Raw genomic sequence first — 22813 nt, 5'->3', positions numbered from 1 at the left:
TAAAGAATAGATGCTGAATTGAAAACATTGCTATTTTTTAACAGGAATATAGCATATAATAAAGTTCTTAGCCAATAATTTGTGCATTAAAATTAATGTTTAGTATAATTCTATAATCACTTTTTCTCTCTCATTTTCTCTCTCTCACACCACACACCAATAACTCATTCACTTACTCTCTCACTAATCACTCCAATTCATTCACTTTTTCTCTCTATCTTTCTTTTACTCCCTCCCTCCCTCCATCTCTCTCTCTCTCTCTCTCTATATATATATATATATATATATATATATCGCTCTCTCAATCACTTAATCTCTTACTCATTCTCTTTTTCATCACTCTTGCTCTCCCTCATTCTCACTCACTATAACTCTCTCTCTCTCTCTCTCTCTCTCTCTCTCTCTCTCTCTCTCTCTCTCTCTCTCTCTCTCTCTCTCTCTCTCTCACTCATTCACTCACTCCCTCTAGACTAAATGGTAGAAAGTTCCAAGAAAACTATCTCTTTCTGTTGTTTTCAACACCTCACAGAGCTCAAAAAGTTATTTTACAATAGACTAAGATCGCCAGAATATTATTATCAGGTTTCTTATTTGTACCTGAGTTTTTTCACCAAAAAAAGAACATAAAATAAATTGTCGCCATATCCTGATGTCATCAAAGCGTTCGTCACAAACGGAAGAAGTTGTTTTCGAGACCACCCGAAGAAATATCAGAACGTCTTGTGAGAGGTTGCAAACGTGCTCGTTGTCAGATTTATCGTGGCTCTCAGTCTCAGCTCTCGCCCCTCAGGTCTGAGAGATGTCGGCTGTCAGTTGGGAAGAAGTCAAACGTCTGGCCGCTGATTTTCAGCGTGCTCAGCTCACAACAACCTCCCAAACGTAAATTTGTAAAAAAAAATTTTTTTGCATATCAATCTATCCAAATTGAGTGACAAGACCGAGTTTTCCAGGCTGTCGGAGAGAAACTTTGTGGAAATCGTGTCAAAACTCATCGAGAACCATGACCTGGAAGTTATATTTACCAATGATGGAAAGCAGTACATCACTCCTGAATATTTGCTCAAAGAGATTCAGGATGAGCTTTACGTACATGGAGGTATGTTAATAAAATAACTGCTAAAAATCGACAGAATTGACGACGTGATCCAAATTTTCAATGTTCCGTGATCATTGTTTATGTTGTAACATTAAACACATTCAAACCAACGAATCCAATTCTACCTGCAAAACATAAACACACCGGCATCCAAGTTACAACTCTTGTTGTACAACAACCTCTTGTTACAAGCCTCTGTTCTTTTATTCTTTATAAAAGTTAATAATGGTGCTTTTAGACGTAAGCTTGTGCTTAAAACGTTAAAAAGACATTTGTGCTACTGACACATTCAAATGTTTCAAATGTAATTTACCAGTTCATACTAAATGCATGATCTTGACTTGCAATGAAGTCAAGGCTATGAAGGGCACCAAGAGACAATTGCTTTTCTTTTGTTTTCGTTGTGATACAGACTCGAATTATTCCTTAAAGGAATTAAAACAGTCTATTTGTGAATTGAAAAATAATCATATTGATCTTGCTCGGTTGGAAAAATCACTTAACAACATAAATAAAAAGATAGATGATATGGAGAGTAAGCTGTCTTCTGCAAAAGGTAGCACTTTTGTGATAAACCTGATTTTACTGAATCTGTAATTTTAGAACTAAATGAACGTTCAATAAGAAGGAAGAATATCATAGTTTTCGGTGTTGACGAAGCTACTTCTTTGAATGCTCAAGAAAGGTTAAAACAGGACGAAAAATTGGTTTTGAGTTTAATTAAAACTGTTTCTCCTATGTTCGATAAATCTTTTCGGTTGCAAAGACTGTGAAAACACCCAATTTTAAACAAAAACCGACCTATTAAAGGATTTGCTCCAGTGAAGAAGATGCTCAGTTGCTGCAGCATAGTTTTAGAGCTGCTAAGAAAGCCGGTCTCGTTTCCATTTCAAGCACTAATGACAAAAACCAAAATGCAACAGTCTTACTACTCATCTTTTGAGAAGAACTGAAAAAAGAATAGATTTTGAAGAATAGAACTTGGTTATTCGTCATTTCAATGGCACCCCAAAAATAGTAAATAACCAAAACCCAAAAAGCATGTAAATAACGGATCGAATCATTCTTTCAGCTTAATTTACCAAAATGTAAGAGGTTAAACACTAAACTACACCACTTCAGAAGTGTAATCACTAGCTTGGACTGTGATATTATTATAGTTACTGAAACATGGCTCTTACCTGGAGTCTCAGACTCTGAACTTGGTTTGAACAATTATTGTGTATATAGACAGGATAGAAATGCTCAACCAGCGCGAAGCACCATGGCGGAGGTTATTGATTGCTGTCAAGAATTGCTATTCATCAGTTCTTATACCATTGAACTCTCAAAAGCTGGAACTGCTCTTCATACTTATTGACATCGGCTTCACTAAGTATTTGGTGGCCACAGTCTACATACCACCTAGTCAAACATGTGATATTTACAAACAGCGGTGCGATGAAGTAGAGAATGTAAGTGCTCAATATTCAAACTGCCAGATTCTTCTTTGTGGTGATTGGAATATACCAGATTGGTTGGACAATGAAGATTGTTCCTCTAGTCAAGCGATATGCTCCTCACCAGCCAAGTTACTCTATGACTCCTTTGTAAATATACTAGCTTTAAAACAGATAAACAATGTAGTTAATGTTAAGAATAGGAAGTTAGATTTAATATTTACCAATTGTTTTCAACCCACAGTTCATAAGTCTTTGACTAGTCTTGTTAATGAAAACAATTTTTCATCCTTCCTTAAATATTTATTTATCTTATAAACTTAGTAAATCTTTCTTAAAATTCTCTAATGTTGAATACAATTTTTTCAATGGTGACTACGATGCAATACAAAACTCTCTTTCCCACTTCCATTGGGATATTCTAAAAAGAGATATACTAAAAAGTATTATAGGTGTAAACGAGTGTTTAAATTATTTTTATCAAGTTCTTTCAATAGCTATAGAAATGTATGTTCATCTCTTAGAGTCCAATGTAGATGTAATATTTCAGGGTATGGTATACTGCGCCCTTTGAGAGCTATTGTATCCCCCGTTCTCTGCCTTAAGCACATTGGTGAGTCCTATTTCATCAAGAAATTTGATTAATAGGCTCGGTTTTAATGGTTGAAGCTCTTCTATTGTCATGGTATGGTCATATGGTACAATGATCACATTGTACATCCCAAAACATTTCCTCCTGCGGGCTAATGTAGCTCCGCAGTTTGTTATTAAGTGTGTTGGTGTCTTTTCTGCTTCCTTGCAGAATCTACATGTGCCATCTTGGATTGTTCCAATTTTCTTTAGGTGTCCATTTAATCTGCAGTGTCCTGTTAGGATTCGCAGTCTGTTCCTGCTTCCTTTGACACATTCTGTGATTTCTTTCTTGCCAAAATTGGTTAGAAGATTCTTGGATTGTCTATGTCCAATGAGTGAATTCCATTGTTCCTTCATTTTCTTTTTGTCCTTCTGTCTGAGATATTCGTTAATAGTGTGGATTCCTATGCCACAGAAGGTTCGGGTCCTATCAGCGGTGTGGCAGCCCCTTTCCTATCATGTGTCTGTTTTCTCATTGCCTTCTACTCCCATGTGTCCTGGGACCCAGCAGAGGCTGACTTTATTCTGCATACCTAATATATTTAGTTTGGTTTTGCAGTTCAGCACCACCCTTGAACTAATGATACTTGAGTGCTTTGATGGCTGCTTGACTATCTGACATGATAGCTATATTCTTGTTTTTGTATCCTTTACTTAGATTGAATTGGATACATCTTTCAATTGCATGAATCTCAGCTTGGAAGATACTGGTGTGTTTTCTGTGTGGGTTCTGAGTATTTGGTTCCGAGTCCAAATACTCCTGCCCCCGTACCTTCTTGTGTTCTAGATCCATCTGTGTACCAAAGGATGGTGCCATTTTTAAAGGAGTTATTTCCCTTTCCTTCCCATTCCTTTTTGGTGCCCAGATGTATTCGGAATTTTTGGTTAAATTCAAACATCCTGTTCACGTCGTCTCTTGGAGCCATGAGTGATGGATGGTTTTTCCACAGTTTGTTTCTGTCTCTCCATTTCAGTTTTATTCCTTTCGGAGGTTTCTCTCTGATAAAGTTGATTATGGTTTTCTGTGCTGTCCTTTCTACCATGTGATGTAGGGGGATTAGTCCTAATATCTTTTCCATGCCAATTGTAGGACATGTTCTCATTGCTCCCGTTATGCAGATGCATGCAAGTCTGTATTTTTGTGAGTTCTTTCCGATAGGTTATTTGTTCTGCTTTATCAGCCCAGGCTATAGCTCCGTATGTAAGTAAAGGTCTTACTTTTATGGTGTACATCCATAACAGGCTTTCTGGCCTACATCCCCAGTTTCTCCCTGCTATTCTTCTGCACACCATCAAAGCTCGTGTCGCTTTGTGATAATGGAGCTGATGTGTTTCTTAAATGTTAGTGTTTTATCTAGTGTGATGCGCAGATATTTGACTTCATTTTTGATTTCTATCATGTGATCTAGCTTTCTTTTCCGTGTAAAAGTGACTATGGTTGTTTTGTTTGGATTAATCCCTAAGCCTGCGCTTTTACATCATTCTTCTGTAATTTTCAGTCCCTCTTGGATTATATCGCAGAGGGTTTCCTCGAATTTTCCCCTGGCTGTCAGAACTATGTCATCTGCATATCCCTGATATTTTATTCCTAAGCGGTCCAGGGTTTCGAGCAGTTCATCAACTGTTAGGCTCCATAGAAGAGGTGATAATATCCCTCCTTGAGGACATCCTTTTGTTCTAACTTCTATAGTGTTTATTCCTACATTTGTTTCAGCTATTCTAGTTCTTAGCAGTTCTCCAATCCATCTAGATGTGGTTTGGTCTACGTGTTTTTTTCCCCAGGGACGCTTCCATTGATGCATGAGATGCATTATCGAAAGCTCCCTCAATATCGAGGAACACGCAGATTGCTATTTCCTTTGTTTCCAGTGTTTCCTTTAGGTCACTGGTTAGTTGGTACAGTGCAGTTTCTGTTGATCTTCCTGCTCTGTATGCATGATGACAGTATTGGAGAGGCTTGTTTACCAGTGCTGTTGTTCTTATATAGTTATCTTATCAGCTTTTCAAGGGTCTTTAATAGAAAGGATGTTAAGCTGATTGGTCTGTAGGATTTGGGTGATGTGGGGTCTTTTTTCCCCACTTTTGATATAAAAACCACCCCTGCCATGTCTGTGGTATGTAACCTAGTGCTAAACTGCTTCTATATACTCGTAGCAATGTTGGAGTAATTATATCCATTCCTTTTTGTAACAGGATGGGAAAGATTCCATCCGTTCCTGGTGCTTTGTACGGGCTGAAAGTGTTAATCGCCCAGAGGATTTTCTTCTCTGTGATTATTTCAGCTGCTTTCTTCCAATTTTCTTTCTTGGGATTGTCTGCTCTCACATTTTCTGGGGAGATGTTGTAGGTACTGCCTGGAAAATGTGTACTTAGAAGGAGCATTGCTTTTTGTTGCATGTCTTCTGTGTATTTGCCTTCTGCATTTCTTAAGGCAGTGTTTATGTCTGATCTGTCCTTTGCTAGTATCTTGTGCAATCTAGCTGCTGTGTGGAGATTTCTTCGCAGAATTTGTGAAAATTCTCTCTTTTCGCCTTGTGGATGGCATGGTTATATGAAGTAAGTAACCTTTTATATTCTCCCCAGTTACTTCCTAGTCTAGCCTTGTTAAACGCTTTCCTGGTTTCTTTTCTTAATATGCCTAGTTCTGCATTCCACCAAGGTGGTTCTTGTCTACTTTTTGGGACCTTTACAGGGCAGCTTGTTTCATATGCATCAATTATGATTCCTGTAAGTTCCCTAACTGCAAGTTCCAATTCATTGCAGGTCTTTGGTACTCTTTTTACTGTTGCATGGTTTAAACTGTGTGTTACCATCTCAGTGAACCTTGCCCAGTTTGTGTTCCGGGGGTTTCTGAATGGTGTAGGGTCTATCCTATCTGATTCAATGTCGAACCTTATTATTCTGTGGTCCGACATAGACTCTTCACCTGAAACCCTCCAGTTTTTTATCACTTTATGTAGGGCTTGGCTGCAAGTGGTAATGTCCAGTACTTCTTGTCTCGCTTTGGTGACAAAGGTAGGGGTTGATCCTATATTAAGTATATCTAATTTTTCTATGAGTGCCTCACCTCTTTTGTTGTTGTTGGTGCTTCCCCAAATTTGATGATGTGTAGAGTCCAATGTAAAACACTGTCGAATATCTGCTATAAGAATTATCTTTCTGATACAGAAAACTCAATCCAGTTTAATACTAAAAAGTTTTGGAATTATGTGAATTCTGTCCACTTCTAAGGCCATGCCCTCTTTCATGCATTTAGGAAATGAATCTTCTTCTAATGGCCATGACATTGCTAATCTCTTTGCTAAATATTTCTCTCAAGTGTATGACCACAGTTCTGATCTCCCCACTTCCTTACCTGAAACATCCTCTCTCCTTATGACATCTTCTCACACTATCTCTAATTACTATATCTAATTAACAAAATACTAAACTCTATCTCATTACTCAATGTGAAAAAGTCTTCTGGTCCTGATTGCATACCCCCTAAATTAGTTAAAAATTGTTCTGCGACTCTCATTGCTCCTTTACACTATATTTTGAACCAGTCGTTAAAAACATATATCTTCCCCAATGCTTGGAAATGCACTTTTGTCATTCCTCTACATAAAGCCAGCAATAGATCTAATGTTTCCAATTACAGACCAATTTCTATTCAATCCATGTTCTCCAAGATATTTCATTCCATTATTTGTAATAAACGTAAAAACGACATTAAATCTTTTATTATACCTCAGCAACATGGTTTCTGCTCCAATAGATCAACTGTTACTAACGTGCTCACATTTCAAAATTATATCTTAGATGCAATAAACTTTGGACACCAAGTAGACTCAGTGTACACTGATTTCTCTAAAGCTTTTGATAAAGTAAATCACACAATAATGTTAAGGAAACTAATGGATTATGGTTTCACTGGAACTATCTTGAATTGGTTATCCAGCTTTCTCTCCAACAGAAAACAAATAATCAAAGTAAAATCATTTAAATCGTGTCCCTTTGCGGCTTCCTCAGGAGTCCCGCAAGGGTCTCATCTTGGACCAGTTTTGTTTCTCTTATTTATTAATAATATCCATCTTGCTCTCCCTTCTGCTCAATTTTTGTTATTTGCTGGTGATCTGAAAATCTATTCCAAAATTACTTCTCCTTCTGATTGCTGTCAATTACAAAATTCTATCAATAATGTGCTAACCTGGTGCTCAACAGCTCATATAAACTTGCTGTCAATGTCTCCAAATGCTACACAATTACATTCTTACATTTTCTTTATCACTAAACTCTCCATGATTCTCTTTTAACGCGAGTTGAGGTTGTAAAGGATCATGGTGTACTTTTTGATCAAAAGCTCAAATTTAAAGAACATATTTCTTCAATAAAAAATAGATCTATCAAGATGCTAGGTTTCATCATCCGGAATACCTATGAATTTCAAAATCCTCTATGTTTTGTCCATCTTTATAAAGCTTTTGTTCAACCCATACTAGAATACGCTACACCTGTCTGAAACCCATTCTATCTAATTTATCAAAAAATTCTTCAATCTGTACAAAACAAACTTTTAAAAAAACTTTTTTACAAACTCAATCTTCCTCCGAACTCTGCCTACCCTGGCATCCGCTCTGGATTTAAACTTTTCGAACTGGCACTAAGAAGGGATTACTTTGATATTGTTTTTGTATTTAAATTATTAAACAATCTCATTGATAGTCCTTCTCTCCTCTCTCAGCTACAGCTACACGTCCCTTCGCACTCTCTTAAAACCCACAACTATTTTATATTGAATTCCAAAGCTCTAACTACATGTTCTCTTCTCTATACATAATGATGATCAAGAGTAACAACATCTGCAATAGCATTAATTTCTTCAATAGTTCTGTGCAATCTTTGAAAAACCATATCCTACAACTCTACTTTAGTTGAATTTTCGTCAGTTTATATTTTGTTAATGTTTTTATATTTCATACTGTTAAAAATTTATTACAATTTATTTCATTTATTGGTTCACCTAAATCTTGCACTCTAGTCTTATTATATATCTACAATGAACATTATTTTCATTAAATATGTACCTAAATATTGTAGTTTCAATTGTCTTTCAGCTTTATTTTGTTTCCTTTGCCTTAATTATGTCTTTCATTTTTGTTGTTGTTCAGTTTTTACTCTTTAATTGTATTTTTATATTTATCATTTATATTTACCATTTATAATATTACCATGTATATATGTCCTTATTCTTTTTATATATGTTATTTGTACTTTTGCATATATTATTTTGTATATTATTTTTATATTTTGTTATTGTAAAATGTCTTTTTATAGTGGATTTCGATCCGAAAATAAACAAATAAATAAATAAGCAAGCAATAAAACAGGTTTGACATCCTTTCTGTTTTGGTCTGTCAGATGTGTTTCTGCTTTTTGCCAACATCAGAGTTAAGTAGATAAAACCTTTCATTGAAGATTGTAAGAAACCAAAACTGACCTGACAGACCAAAAGCATTGATAATATGCACACCAAATTGTTCAAAAATGAACAAACTCCAGGTCTAGTACCTTGCAGACATCAAGTGAAAATCGCACAATTTAAAGGACAAAGTTCAACAAAATTGGCAATTTAGAGTGAGCAGTACTATCATTTAAATTTAACTGCAAAAAATCTAACTAACTAAAAGTTTTCTCGTCCACTGATAAAAATGTTCAGATTAGGTGGATTGTCTACAAAATATTCTCGTTGCACAGTAAACAGAAGTGGGAGGGGGGGAATAAATGCCTGTTGAGCATAAAAGAAAATATAAATAAAAAAGGAATGATAATGGAAATATGGCAAAAGTGAACAAGATGAGGAGTTGATGTCCGAGTGGATCGAAGTCACCATAGCTCAAGTGGTTTGACTGGAGCATATTTAGCCTAAGGTCTGAATTGCATAAATTGAAACTTATTTAAATTTTGGTTTTACATTACATCAGTGTGATTTAGATTAGATATTTTTTATTTTAACTTGAAGGTTTTTATTTTAAAATATTTAACATTAAACATTTTTGTTCTGCAGTAGGTGTCAACAATTTCAACATTTTTATCCATTCATTTCTCTTACATGTTAATTTAAATAACCATTAAAATCATCTCCAAATTAACAAGTATTATTTTTACAATTCCACTATATTGGAAGCCTCATATAGAGATATGATGTTTTTAGGCAGGATAAATCTAGTTGAACTGGCAAAAATACTGAACGTCAATGTGAATTATGTTATGGCCAAAATATCCAGCCTCGAGGAGCTGCTTCCAGGCTGTATTGTTATAATGGGCCAGCTCATTTCTCGAGACTACCAAAAGACAATAGCCCAGGAAATAAATGACAGGTTGCAAAGCACTGGGCAGGTGACGGTCGGCGAGCTGACTAAGCTGTATGACCTTCCTGGGGATTTCCTACAGGACGTAAGCCGTTTTACTTTAAAATAATCCAGTTTGTTTTTCTTATAGTCGAAAATTACAGGTGATAGATGAAAATCTAGGCAATGTAATCAATGCAAAACAGGACAAATTGGATGCGAGAATATTATATACAGAACAGTTTGTCAACAAGAATAAAAGTGTGTTAAGAGGGACACTACGAGCTTTAACTAAACCAACACAAGTCTCTATTATATTGTCATTAACTAATTTTAAAACTGAGAGAGATTTTTACAGTATGTAAATCAGTTTTTCTCACATTAATATTCATTTCTTAGTAATTTTTTTTAATAATCTTTCCTAATTATTAATAATTAATTTGCTTTCTATTAATTGTATGGATGTGGTTTAGGAACATTTGACTATCTGTCTGAAGATAAAGATCTCTGTGGTGTTCTCACCGGGCGGCAGGGAAATTCTTCTTTTATTCCACACGTACATACAAAACATCAAAATGACTGGGTTGACAACTTTTACAAACAAAATGGATATTTAGGTAACTCAATACATATTTTTTTAAATTAATGGCTACAGTTTATGACATATGAATAACCTCATAATTAATAATAGAGCTAGTTTATTTCGATTCATTTTTCTTTTTTATTAGAATATGATGCACTCACGAGGTTAGGAATTTCGGACCCAGTTTTATTCGTAAGGCGACATTTCCCTGGAATGGGGTTTTTAGAATTGCCAACATGCATAATCGGTCCACAGCTGCTGGGTCAAGTAGATGCTGCAGTAAACGATACACTCTTGTCTGGAACGTTCCTTGACGTAATGGTAATTATGGCCCAATAATTAATTGTACATTTCTATTATTTTAAACTCCATTAATTTGATTAAATAACAGATGCTGGTACCATCTGTCATGGGCCCTTCTGACGTCAGCAAGATCCTTGAAGAAATATTGAAAAAGAACAAATCCAAGGCAGTAGCACACATTTTCTCTGACACAGTCATTGTCACAGAGACTTTCCTACAGACGGTCTGTCAACCTTTACAAGAGGAAGTTCTCAAAGAAAAGGCTGAAAAGGCAGTCAGCTCTGGCGCTTATATCATGGCACATACCGAGTACAGAATCAACACAAGTTCAAACTTTACCGTCGACACCAAAACTGAAAAAAGGGAAGAACGTAGAAAAAAAGCCACAGGCGGAAAAAGTGGTGGAGGGACTCAGGTAAGCTTAGGTAGACATAAGCACATATGTGTATTTATGACTAAATACACAATCTTACTATTACTATAGAACATTGACTACAGCATATTACATACTACTACTACAACATAATTCTTGTATAAGACGCTTCTAATTCAACTGATATTTTAATGTTCTTGTACTTGCTTGTGTATGATTTTAACATTATTAAATTGGCTCAAGATAATGACATGAGAATTTGGTCCAAATCTATTATTAGTCTGTCTGTGATCATTAAAGACTGGATTTCCTTGCAATTATACCTTTTTATTGCTCACTCCGATTGCAATGAAACCGAGACAAAAATTCAAATCATGGAAAGGTCATCTTTTTGACAATATTCTAACTTTTCATAAAATTATATGTTTTAGTGTTATTGCACATTTTTATGGTTCACTGCACAAAATTGCGTTTTTTCATTTTTTTAATTCTTAAAAACAAGGTGAAAATGCATCATTTTTATGGGCTTACAGTACTTAGTGTACTAGTTGAAGTTTAATTTTTTTTTATAACGTGCTTCGTCTAAGTTTACAACTTCTGATGCCTAAAATTTTCCAAGAATTTTTTTATGTTTGACACCACCAATTCGCTGTTCCATCACTTCCTTATTTCTCATTTTTCATTTCTCAGTCTTCCTTCGGCTTGGGAGTAAATCAGAACACTTAAGAACTAAAGCCTGTTAAGTTCATAGTACTGATGGTTCAAAGTGGTGGCTACTAATAGATTGTGAAATTTTAATTAACCCCAAAGTACAAATTTGCAGATATACTTCTACATATACATATTTCATGAATGTGGCAAAATATTGAATTTGAGGTCAGAATGATCACTAAAGAATGGGTTTTCAAGCATTAACCCCCCCCCCCCCCTAATGTGCAAAGAAACCTCAAAATTGGGCAAAAAGGTGTAATAAAGATAAAAACTCAGGGGACCGCGGTAGCCGAGTGGTTAGCATGAGAGACTCTCACGCCGCGGTCGTGGGTTCGATTCCCACCGTTGCCCCTGGCCCTTTTTTCCCAATAACCCCCCAAATTTGAACACACATATACGAATTTGTCACATGGCTAATATGCATAGTTCATAACGCCAAAACCAAAAAAAAAAAAAAAAAAAAAAAAAAAAAAAAAAAAAAAAAAAAAAAAAAAAAAAAAAAAAAAAAAAGATAAAAACTCCCATTTAACATAACAAATATTTTATAGACAATCAATTTAAAATATATTTTGTTTTCATTTTCCTTACTAAAAGTAATTTTTATTTGTTTTCAAAAGGTTTTGTAATATGAAATAAAATTAAAAACAATTATTCTGTTATCAATGGCCCGCCTTGCATGCGGAATTACGGTTTAGGCCCTTGCTTGGACCTTCCAACTTTTAAATAATAATTAATATTCATCTCTTTAAACAATAATAATAATTTTAACAGGGTAGAGAAACGAAGATGAAATCCACAAAGAAAAAATACGTGAAAGGTAGAGGAGAGCCAGTTGAGGATTCAGGGAGTGATACAGAACCTGTTAAAAAACCAGGAGCCCCTAAGTTAGATTTAATAACTGTGAAAGAAATTGAAGAATGGCTTATGGAAAACCAACAAATGCAGGACCTGGTTGACATCGAGGGGATAGTCAAAGAGATTTCCAAACATCTTCAACCGTATTCAGCTATGGAATTAAAAGTGTTCAAATATTTAGTAAAACATTTTTATTATTTTAGGCAGTTGAATAAAAAAGCAATGGAGCTGGCTTCAGAAGCATACGAGAGGACACTTGTTTCAAGTGTGAGCCAGAGGAAACAGCTGCATGGCGATCTTCAGGAACGCATCGATTCATGGCAAATGGAGATGAAGCTTTCTGAGAGGGGTCTTAAGCTCTTTCCGTTTGAAGATACAAGAATTAAGCTTTCAACACATTTGCTTAAAACCACTGGGACTGAAGTAGCCAATGCGCTCTGTTTGTACGTGAGCGAAGACCCGACATTACCAACCACATCAAAAGAATTAACTCAGCAAGTACGTTATCAGTACCTATTTACAACATTAGAATCATTAGGGTTCATTATATTTGATGTGTATTTCTTGAAAAAGATTTGCTACAAAACCAAATATATTTTATAAAAGTTACAAGGTATTAGTTCTGCTTCACAAAACATCCTATAAATTACTAATTATTCAGAAATATGGTCTGGAGATCCATCTCTCTCTCGCTCTCTCTCCTCTCTCTCTCTCCCCCCCATTTCACTCACTCTCTCTCCCCCTTTTCACTCACTCTCTCTCCCCCATTTCACTCACTCTCTCTCTCCTCTCTCTCTCTCTCTCTCTCTCTCTCTCTCTCTCTCTCTCTCTCTCTCTCTCTCTTTCTTCTTTTTTATTTTTCTTTACAATTTCATGAAAGCCCATCAATGTTTACTTGTTTTTAATCTTAAGAAAAACAATCAATCTGTGAACACAAAACCTATAAAAGCAATCCTGGAAAAACATTGAGAATAAGCAAATTAGGATGGCTGGAGGTGATTAAACTTTATTTCATGTTTTTTTTTCTTCCCCTCCCCCAACTGTAGCTGTTATTTCTCTTCTTTTTTATGAGATAATTGAACTTTATTTTATTTTTTATATTGTAGATGAGGAAGAAAATAATAAGCGAGTTGCCAGGGGACACAAAAGTAGTTTTAACAACATTGAACAATTCTTTAAGCAGTGGATCAGTTGAAGAGTTTTTCAATGCTTTGGAGCCTGCACTGATGGCTGTTGGTTTATTAAACAGAAAAATCGACAAGAAAAAAGAAAAGTAATGTTTTACTGTGAAAAAAATTGTATTTAATTAAATTATAATGATCAATGCAAATCAATCATGTTAAATGCATATTACATGTGTTGTTACTAATTGGAAATATTTCAGACAATTTCTTCAATCGAAGCGAGAAAAGCTTTTGACTGAAGTGAGTACGACAGACAATCCAGCCAACCTCCTCCATTCAGGGCTTCTACTCGTGTTCCAAATGCAGACCCAATCACTTTTGAGCGCGTCAGGAAAGTTTGTCCCGGCTATCTTGAACTTCCTCCAGCCCCAATTGCCGGCAGAGTTTTTCACCAGACTTCATCAGTTCCAAGGTGAGAAATTCAACATTCAACTAGTTTTCTTTTCACCGCAGATCACACAATTTAATCATTTTTTTTTTTTTTTTTACTAAAATTCATTTCCAGAACTTGTATTAAAACTGCTCACTGTCGGCGACGATCAGGAAGCTGAAACAAAACTGAAAGGCGAGCTCAACGAACTGATGCTTGCTCTTAAAGAGTCGATCGTTACATACAAAAAAACAACACCAGCAACTGACCAAAACGGATGACATTTTTTTAATCAAAAATGTTTTATTGTTTTTTTAAATAAATAGAAAAGCAATTTGGCTTATTTTTTGTAATATATACCATTCGTGTTTTTCCCCCAGTAATTTATTTATTTCCAGATATCTCTCACATTAAAGTGAACATCATTTTTGATATTTAATTATATTTATATTTTGTCAGTTTTAAGTTATAAGTATATTTTTAAACTTTTATTTTAATGTCAGCTATTCAACACTGAAAATATATAATGTTTTGAAATTAATCATAAGATTTTTATTTTTTTAATTTGAAATTACAGCTTGAAAACTTCAATAATGAGTCCAAAAACGTAAAACAGTTAAAAGTCAAAATTAATTAATATAATTATTGGAAAAAACTTGTTTTTATCATTGCAAAATATTTGATAAATTCAGTTTTAATTATTGGGTTGTCCGGAAAATAATGCAGGATTTTAAGTTTTCATTAAAAAAAATCTATATAAAATATTCTGTTTACGTTTACAGGATTANTTATTTTGATTAAAGAACATTGCTTTAAAGTAACTAGTTTCTTTTTTTTTGTTTAATACCAAAATCCTGCATTATTTTCCGGACAACCCAATAATAAAAAGTTTTATCAGGTGTAGCAGACATTTAGTTGTTAATGGAGAGTTTTTGTTGTCCTTATTTACACATATTTGTTTTATATATATTTTTATTCAACTTTGTACTCGTATGTACATATGTGTCTAAAGTAGAACTAAATAAATCATTAATAATTATTTATTTTGTTTTTTGGTTATTATATTTTAAAATATGTAAGGAAGATTTTTTGAGTAAAATAAATTTTCAATTAAATGCAACTTTGCTTTTTTTCTCCTTACATTTCCTTACTTCCATTTATAAAATATAATATCTGAGGAATATACTGTCATATTTTGAACAAAACTGGTGCAACAAAAAAAGGAGTAACAATTAAAATTTATTTTTTTGAAATTCGATGCTTAATTGAAAAATAAATCAGGCTGGGGATAACATAGTGGGCAAGGCTATAGGCAGGGGAACGCATATAGCAAACAAAACTCAATCCGAAAAAGGTTTAAAAAATATCAAATAATTCAGATTCGATGCATTAGAATAAGACAGATTGATTTTTGTTTGACGCATTCATCAGGAAAATACACAAGGGCTTAATGTTTATCCATCAAGGATGATAAATATCAAAATATGATTACAAATAAATAACAAATTTTATTAGTAGGTGTAAAACATACTTAACAAATCTCTTTTCAAATATGAAGTACACATTTTTCAATTTCAGCTGCGCTCTTTGTAAAGACTCCCTTTTTATGAATTTCACTGATGTAACTTCTTATTTCATGATCACCTGAAAGTTTATTTAATTAAAATACTATTAATCGAACAATATATTTGTGTTATACCGTAAGTCTTTTTTTGAGGGAGCAAACTGTGAACAATTTTCCTAGCCAAAAGTTTAAAGGCATCTCTGGATGAGATTTCCTTCTTTTTATAATAGGGCATCAAATATTTGATGACAACACCAGACATTTCTTTTTTAATGGCATATTCTTGATCTCTGCTCTGTTTTTGTCTTGTGTGGTGAAATGGAATGTCTATATTATCAGAGTAGATTTTTTTCCTTTTAACTTCAACTTCGTGTGTAGGATTATCAACAAGATTGTCATGCGTTCTTTTCAAATTTTGTACTTTCTCTATATTTTCAATTCGTTTTTGCGAAATGTCACTAGATAAACGATATGAATCTGATGTGACATTATTTTGTTTGTCCTCTGAACTTGGCATATCCATTGGTACATCTGATATATCAACACGAGTACATTCTTTATTGATGTCTTCAATATTTGCAATAACATTTTGATCTATATTATTCAAGTGTACCGTAATATTAGAACTTTTTTCAATGCCATTCTGTTCAATTTGCTCATTTTGCCTATTTACAGTTAAACTTTCAACATTTTTATCACTGATGTCTATTTTGACATCATCATGAATTTCTTTTTCAGACTTGTCATATTTAGTGGGGTTTTTAGGAATTTTCATGTAACATTCTTTAATATTTCTTTTTTCCGCTTCAAAATCTTTTGTTTCTAAATTACTTTTAGCTGTTCCACCTACTTCTTTGTTTAATTTATCAATATCACTACTAGCCTTTTCAAATGAACTACTGCTCTCTTCCTCAAGTAGTTTCATCAATTTTTCAACTCCTTTCGACATATTGTCTTTTGCAATGTAATCACGTATATTTGAATATAAGTTTAACTGTTCTGTTTGCTTCCGAATATCTGCAAACTGATAATACAAATTAATTCTTTAATTTTTAATTTTTTTTCAATATTAAACTTACTAGATTGGCAACTTTCCTTCTGTAGAGAGCGACCACTTTAGAAGCTGAAAAGACCGAATATTCTAAATTAGCAGCAATATTCTGTACATCAGTTGATTTCAATTTGGGCAAACTTGTCCCATCTTTACACTTTGATACAGTCAGATTTTTTTCCAGAAGCGATTTGAAAAATTTAACATATTCCTCTCGTACCTGAAAAAGAAACAAATTCTAAAACAACCTACATAAATTTCTACAATACATAATAACATTTATTATTAGATTGGCAAAAATATTATTTCACTAAGCAATAAATGTTGAAATAAACTTTTGGTCACTTACTGTTAGACAGGTTTAATTTTCTACAATCTTCCTAAAATTTTCAAATTTGAAAACTTATTACAGATTCACTAATTTCGTGGTCCACTTGACCAATTAATATATTACAATTAATTAAGGTTTTTAGTTGAGACAAAAAGTCAATGGCACGAGCGGGATTCGAACCATGATCATCGGCTTGATACGCCGCTGCTCTACCACTTGAGCTATCGTGACCTCGATCCATTCGGACACCAACTTCCCATCTCAACCGCACCTTTAAAGAAAGTGCGGTTGAGATGGGAAGTTGGTGTCCGAGTGGACCGAGGTCACGATAGCTCAAGTGGTAGAGCAGCGGCGTATCAAGCCGAAGATCGTGGGTTCGAATCCCGCTCGTGCCATTGACTTTTTATCTCAACTAAAAACCTTAATTAATTGTAATTTATTACAGATTATTCAGAAATCGTGAGATGTGGTCTGTCTCACGATTTCTGAATAATCATCGACTAAAGGCCACTAATCACCACACACTTATTACAGACATAATTTTCTTAAATATGGTCATTTCTTTAACCACTCTTTGGTTCTTTTATTAGTTCAGAGAGTTGTAAAGTTCATAACTAAACTTTTTTTAAACAGGTTTTCACAACAGTAGAGATCATATCAACCTCGGGGTGTTAAGGTTATTGGGGGGGGAAGGTAAGTATGACGAGTTTGAATAAAGGGATGCCGGATTTTAACCCCGGACCTGTACCTTACAGCCACAGCCATGAGCACTGTGTCAACACCTTAACCGTTGTTACCACTGATGCCCCCCCCACTTCAGCTTAACTTAAAACATTTAAACTGGTTAAAAAGATATCGAACATAGGATTTAAATATAAAATTTTAGTTTCAAGTCAATAATCAAATTACCTTATATGTTTAAGATAGAAGCTTTATGCTTAATTTTCAAAAGTTAGCATACTTACAGCAACAGACAAACCACGGACTTTAGTCGATGTACAGTCCGCTGCGTTTACAATAGAATTTTTAATGACAATTTCATTTCCTGCCACCTCATTTTGATTTCCTTTTCTAAGCTTGAACTGTTGTTTTATCGTATCTAGCAGTTCCGTGTCCTTCTCAGAATAGACGTCTCGACCCCATTTGTCCTCTATTATATTGTCTTCATTGACCCTTTAATTTTAATGATTATTCTTTGTATGTAAGGTCTTGGTTGAAATGAAAAAGTTAGTGTCACAAGCGGGATTCGAACCTACGACCTTCAGCTAGTGACTTCGAATCCCGCTCATGCCACAAACTGTTTCATTTCGACCAAGACCTTACATACAAAAAATAATTAATTGAAAGAAGTAATTTGGTTATCAGACCATTAAACATAATGGATTTAATGAGAATTATTTACCATTCGAATAATAATTCAAATTCACTTACCCTGCATTTTTATTCATCAAATCTCCGTACATTTCATCACTGGTCGCAGTTCTAGCTGATGCTGTCAGTTGGAAAGTATGATAGCCTGTAGCGACACTGTGAAAATCTTCTATGAGTGCTTCAACTTGTTTCTGGTTTTTACAAACATCGCACTTTTTTTGACAGTTGGGCTTACTATCATCAAAAAACTTTGCAAAACTCCAATGTCGGCATCTAACCATATACACAGCATTATTGAAATATTTAAACTTGTAAAATGTTTCTTTTTATTGACAAATTTGAGTACCATAGCAGAAAAGTCCAAGAGAAAAAGTTATATTATAAACATTATGTGATCAAGATATAAGGCGACAGCAATCAATAAAAAATGTTATAACAAATTATCTAGAAACTTTCTTAACCCAAATTAAAATTAAAAAACAATATTCTGCTAACGAATAACAAATAAATTATATTATTAAGCACATTTGATTTAATATATTTGCTCTTAATCTTGGAAATTATAACCATTTCTTAATTCACTTCTAATTGTACTTTACCTAGCAGTTTCACAGTAATCAACCATGATTTGAAAATTTTTGTAATTAGCTTTCGCCTTTTGTTCCATAGATTCGTTTTTTGCTTGTGACTGTTCCAGCTTCAAGATAAAATCAAGAGATTTCCTCTGTGTCTTGGAGTGATAAATGCGGCAATACGCTGGCTTGCCATCTCGCCCAGCACGGCCACTTTCTTGGTAATAAGCCGGAATGCTTGAAGCCATCCCCCAGTGAATGACAAATCTGTGAATACAACACATAAAATTACTGATTTTATAAAGATAATTACAATTTTACCTGACGGAACTCTTATCGACTCCCATTCCAAAGCTTACAGTCGCCGAAATGACACTGTATTTCCCTGAGAACCAATCATCTTGAACCTGAATCCTTTCCTTGTCTTTCAGTCCGGCATGATACGGTACAGTGGGAATTCCTTTCCTAGACAATACTCTAGCAACTTCCTCTGTCAGTTCTCTTGTCCTACAATATATTATCCCACAGCCTTTGTCACACTATGAGATATCGAGAGTCAAATAAGCGTCAAAAAATAGGATAAAACAAAAATTCTTAAATACAATTTTCGAGCAATTGTCCTCCTTCTCAAATATATCTTCAATAAAATCTTTTAAATGTGAATACGGATCTTGTAATAAATCTTCATAAACAACATCGTAAAAAAGATTAGACCGGAAGCAAGAGGTTTTAAATGACTGTACGGGTTCTTTCAGTTTCAAGTGCTTCTTTATATCGTCAGCAACCTTAAATTAAAACAAACATTGTAAAAAGGAAAATTATTAAAAGAAGGTAAATTACATGTTTACTAGCTGTTGCTGTTAAAGCGATCCAAGGCACATCTGGAATCACATCTCTAATCTTTCCCAGTTTCAAATAATCAGGGCGAAAGTTGTGGCCCCATTGGCTCACACAGTGCGCCTCATCGACAACGACATAACTCAATTTTTTAAACTTGTACAATTTTGATAAAATCAACTAGAAAAAGTTTTATTTTTAGTACAAAGTGCTAACATTTTTTTTTTTCTTTTTGAGCTCACCTTAAAAGTATCGGTTGCAGCAAACTCTGGTGTAATATACAACAATTTTGTGTCTGACTTGACACAATTCAAATCATTGATGACCCTCTGTCTCTCCGCAGCAGACACCTTTGAATTAACGGTCTCTGCCTTTATTTTCATCTTTCTAAGGCCATCAATTTGATCCTAGAGAGATGTTTTCACATTATTAAGTTGTAAGTTTACCTAATTATGTTACAGATAAAACAGTGATCCTAATCGAATTAATAAAGGGCAGAAAAGGGGAAAAAAAAACCATCAGAAGTATTTTGTTTCATGTGGAGAAATGGAAGGCTTAAAGATTAAGGTAATGTCGCACAGCACTCGAGGCCGAGCCAGCTAGTGTGTAGGGTCTACTCCATTGTCCATGGGCTGCTCCTGGCCTGAACCAGTGACAACTGTCAGATAGGCAAAATGTATTCGGTGAGACCAATAGTACGAGAGACTCAGAGTCAGAAAAATGAGTACATAGTTCAGTTCTGAAATCAATCACTTGATAGAGTTTAGAGGTTAAGTCCCGTAGAGGAGTTCATCATCAGAATGGCCTCCAGCAATCCACCACCTCCAAGATCTAAGACTCGAGAGTGACAACATTCATTCCCTGCATACGCTGAGCAAAAATTCCAATTTTAAGCCCCCTTAACCAAGTATTTGTTTAATTCAATTCTTTTTCCTTTACAAGATTTCCAGGGAGACATCCCAGGGCTCAAGGGAAGAGAGATCTGTGGCACAATAAATAGAAAATATCTGAAAGTAAAAACATAGTTCTTTAATTGATGCTTATTGGCAGCATGCTTTATTGGGCAAGCGATGAACATATTGGCATTATCCACGAAGACAGACATTGCAAAATTTCAAAAATTATAACCATGACAGAATTTTATGATATTATTAAAAACTAATGTAGACCTACTGGAGATTTTCACATTAAAATTTCATTCAAGTACTGTCTCAAAGTTCTTAATCATTTCGACTTCCGAGAATATTAGCAATTGAAGTAATCAATAGGAGAACTTCATGGTTCAAAAACTTGGATTAGTCTTGCCGCAATGCAATTGTACAAATTCAATCCAGATTTTACAGACTCGCATCTTTGAAAGGGGCAACTCTCCACATTATTAACTAAAATCGACAAGAATCATAGAGTATAGGCTGTGACTAGTACCAGTAATCCAGGTTCTTCTTTTATAAGAAACTAAACATTCAATCAAGGCTGTTTTCTAAGAATAATGAATCACCCAGTAATCGGTCTATTAGAAAGTCAACTGAAAGAGGAACTTTTATATCATAACTACACCCAGTCGATCGAGCGATTACCTGGTGCCCTCTCTCTAACCTAAACACAAGAGAAGATGTATTCCATTATTTAGAAATATGTCTTAGTCTTGCAGAGTTCCGCATGCGTTACCTGGGTTGTTCCAAGCTTAGTGAACTATTACTTTCTCTTCTCGACTCCTATTACCAACCACTCATTAAATTTACACACATTGTGTGACATTATAGATCCTTTCTAGTACAGCAATTCAATTTTTAAACATTCTCACTCATTCTTAACAATGTAGAGGTAGATGTAGATGATTAATAAGGGTGTATTAATCACCTTTAAACTGTGCCCTCTAAGAGCTATTGTAACTTTTTTTGTTTTATACCTATATTTAGGAAATAATTGGGCAAGCATGCTACTCAGTTCAGCAGCATTCAAAATTTGAAGGTACCGAAATGCGATGCGCTAAAGTTGTTCAAGAAACTCTGGATCAAAAAGTGGCAATCTGATTACGGGGCAGCTGAAAAGGGGTCTTTCTACAGGGCCTTATTCCCAAATGTTAATAAAATACTCTTATTTTTACATGTAGATGGTAGTAAGGAATTCTTTGCCGTAATGACACGAATCCAAATGCATCATGGAATAAGCAGTGCCTACATTCACAAAATAAAACAGAGATAATCCCCCAACTGTTCCACTTGCGATGTACTCGAAGATTTAAAGCATCTGCTATTCAATTGCGAGGAATACCACAAAATCAAAGAAACTTTCTTAACAGTGGTTTTTGAATGTAATGTCACTGACAATCCCTTCAACCTTGATAGCCTCAAAAAACGTATTGATTTACAAATTGATTTTTAAATTCATAAAGAAATGTAATTTAAAAAATATATATAAAGTTGGCAGTAACTATAGCGTAGTTAGTTAGTGGTGTGCTACATCTTGTACAATGGCAAGATATTAAAGAAATAAAGCAAAAAAAAATATATTTAGGAAATATTATGATTATTATTTTGTGTGGTGTTTAGTGACCATTAGTTAATGATTATTTGAAGATCGTGAGATATTGATGAAGATGATCTCAATAAAGATCGAAGCGTTGGCACGATAAAGAAAATGTTTTTCTAAAACCTACGTCACACCAGACCGCATCTCACGATCTCTAAATAATCATTATTATTATTATTATTATTACTTCCTTGGAAGATTGATATTGTTTTAAAACTAGATATTAGAAGCGACAAACTTTCCTGCACCTTCATCAAAGCCAGAAGTGGTGAGAAGACGATTGCGATTTTGTTTTCATGCATGAGGGCTGGTAACTGGAAGCAAAGCGATTTCCCCGAGCCGGTCGGCATCGAGACAAAAACATCGTGCCTCCCTGGAAAACAAATCATAAGAATGTCATTAAAAATCATAAACTATGTAAACGTCGAGAAACGCTCACTTTTGACGATCTCCACGATCGCCTTTTTCTGCAAATCGTTCTTGAAGGTCCTGAAGCCGAACACGGTGAACAATTTCTCGGATAAATCTTTCGAACTGACCTCCGTCATCGTCTTTACATATTTTCTCATGTCACCGTCCATTTTTTTGTTAAATTAACAATAAAATTAACAATAAAAAACAACGTTGTTGTTGTTTGAATTGAGTGAGGTTGCGACACTGTTCACAATGACACAATCAG

General features: G+C 34.5%; 2 protein-coding genes across 2 annotated transcripts; one reads left to right on the top strand and one right to left on the bottom strand.

Annotated features, from left to right (window-relative positions):
* Window positions 1-658: 658 nt before the first annotated feature.
* On the top strand, window positions 659-14219 carry LOC106668103 (E3 UFM1-protein ligase 1 homolog). Its single transcript, XM_014396552.2, has 12 exons — window positions 659-879; window positions 951-1096; window positions 9362-9603; window positions 9662-9854; window positions 9971-10114; window positions 10226-10401; window positions 10472-10798; window positions 12239-12465; window positions 12526-12820; window positions 13429-13595; window positions 13707-13918; window positions 14012-14219. Exons 1-12 carry the CDS (start codon window positions 800-802, stop codon window positions 14155-14157), a joined length of 2355 nt encoding a protein of 784 aa, XP_014252038.1. The 5' UTR covers window positions 659-799; the 3' UTR covers window positions 14158-14219.
* An 883-nt stretch (window positions 14220-15102) lies between these two features.
* LOC106668101 (ATP-dependent DNA helicase Q5-like) lies at window positions 15103-22808 on the bottom strand. Its single transcript, XM_014396549.2, has 12 exons — window positions 22574-22808; window positions 22383-22507; window positions 19845-20009; window positions 19606-19782; window positions 19368-19550; window positions 19087-19304; window positions 18793-19032; window positions 18254-18466; window positions 17788-17995; window positions 16520-16711; window positions 15576-16464; window positions 15103-15520 (listed from the first exon to the last, which is right to left on the bottom strand). Exons 1-12 carry the CDS (start codon window positions 22713-22715, stop codon window positions 15423-15425), a joined length of 2850 nt encoding a protein of 949 aa, XP_014252035.1. The 5' UTR covers window positions 22716-22808; the 3' UTR covers window positions 15103-15422.
* Window positions 22809-22813: the final 5 nt, after the last annotated feature.

This window comes from Cimex lectularius, unplaced genomic scaffold (genome assembly GCF_000648675.2).
Source record: "Cimex lectularius strain Harlan isolate CLEC.00 unplaced genomic scaffold, Clec_2.1 scaffold349, whole genome shotgun sequence".
In the NCBI taxonomy this organism is placed as follows: domain Eukaryota; kingdom Metazoa; phylum Arthropoda; class Insecta; order Hemiptera; family Cimicidae; genus Cimex; species Cimex lectularius.
The sequence above is the reverse complement of the archived record's forward strand: the minus strand, read 5'-3'. Positions and strand labels throughout refer to the sequence as shown.

Coding starts and splice junctions, on each gene's coding strand:
- LOC106668103 (XM_014396552.2), top strand. CDS start 800: ATGTCGGCTGTCAGTTGGGAAGAAGTCAAACGTCTGGCCGCTGATTTT. Junction 10,115..10,225: donor CAAACAAAATGGATATTTAG/GTAACTCAATAC, acceptor CTTTTTTATTAG/AATATGATGCACTCACGAGG. Junction 12,466..12,525: donor ATTTCCAAACATCTTCAACC/GTATTCAGCTAT, acceptor TTATTATTTTAG/GCAGTTGAATAAAAAAGCAA.
- LOC106668101 (XM_014396549.2), bottom strand. CDS start 22,715: ATGGACGGTGACATGAGAAAATATGTAAAGACGATGACGGAGGTCAGT. Junction 19,033..19,086: donor GTCGATAAGAGTTCCGTCAG/GTAAAATTGTAA, acceptor TTGTATTCACAG/ATTTGTCATTCACTGGGGGA. Junction 17,996..18,253: donor TTGATGAATAAAAATGCAGG/GTAAGTGAATTT, acceptor TTAAAATTAAAG/GGTCAATGAAGACAATATAA.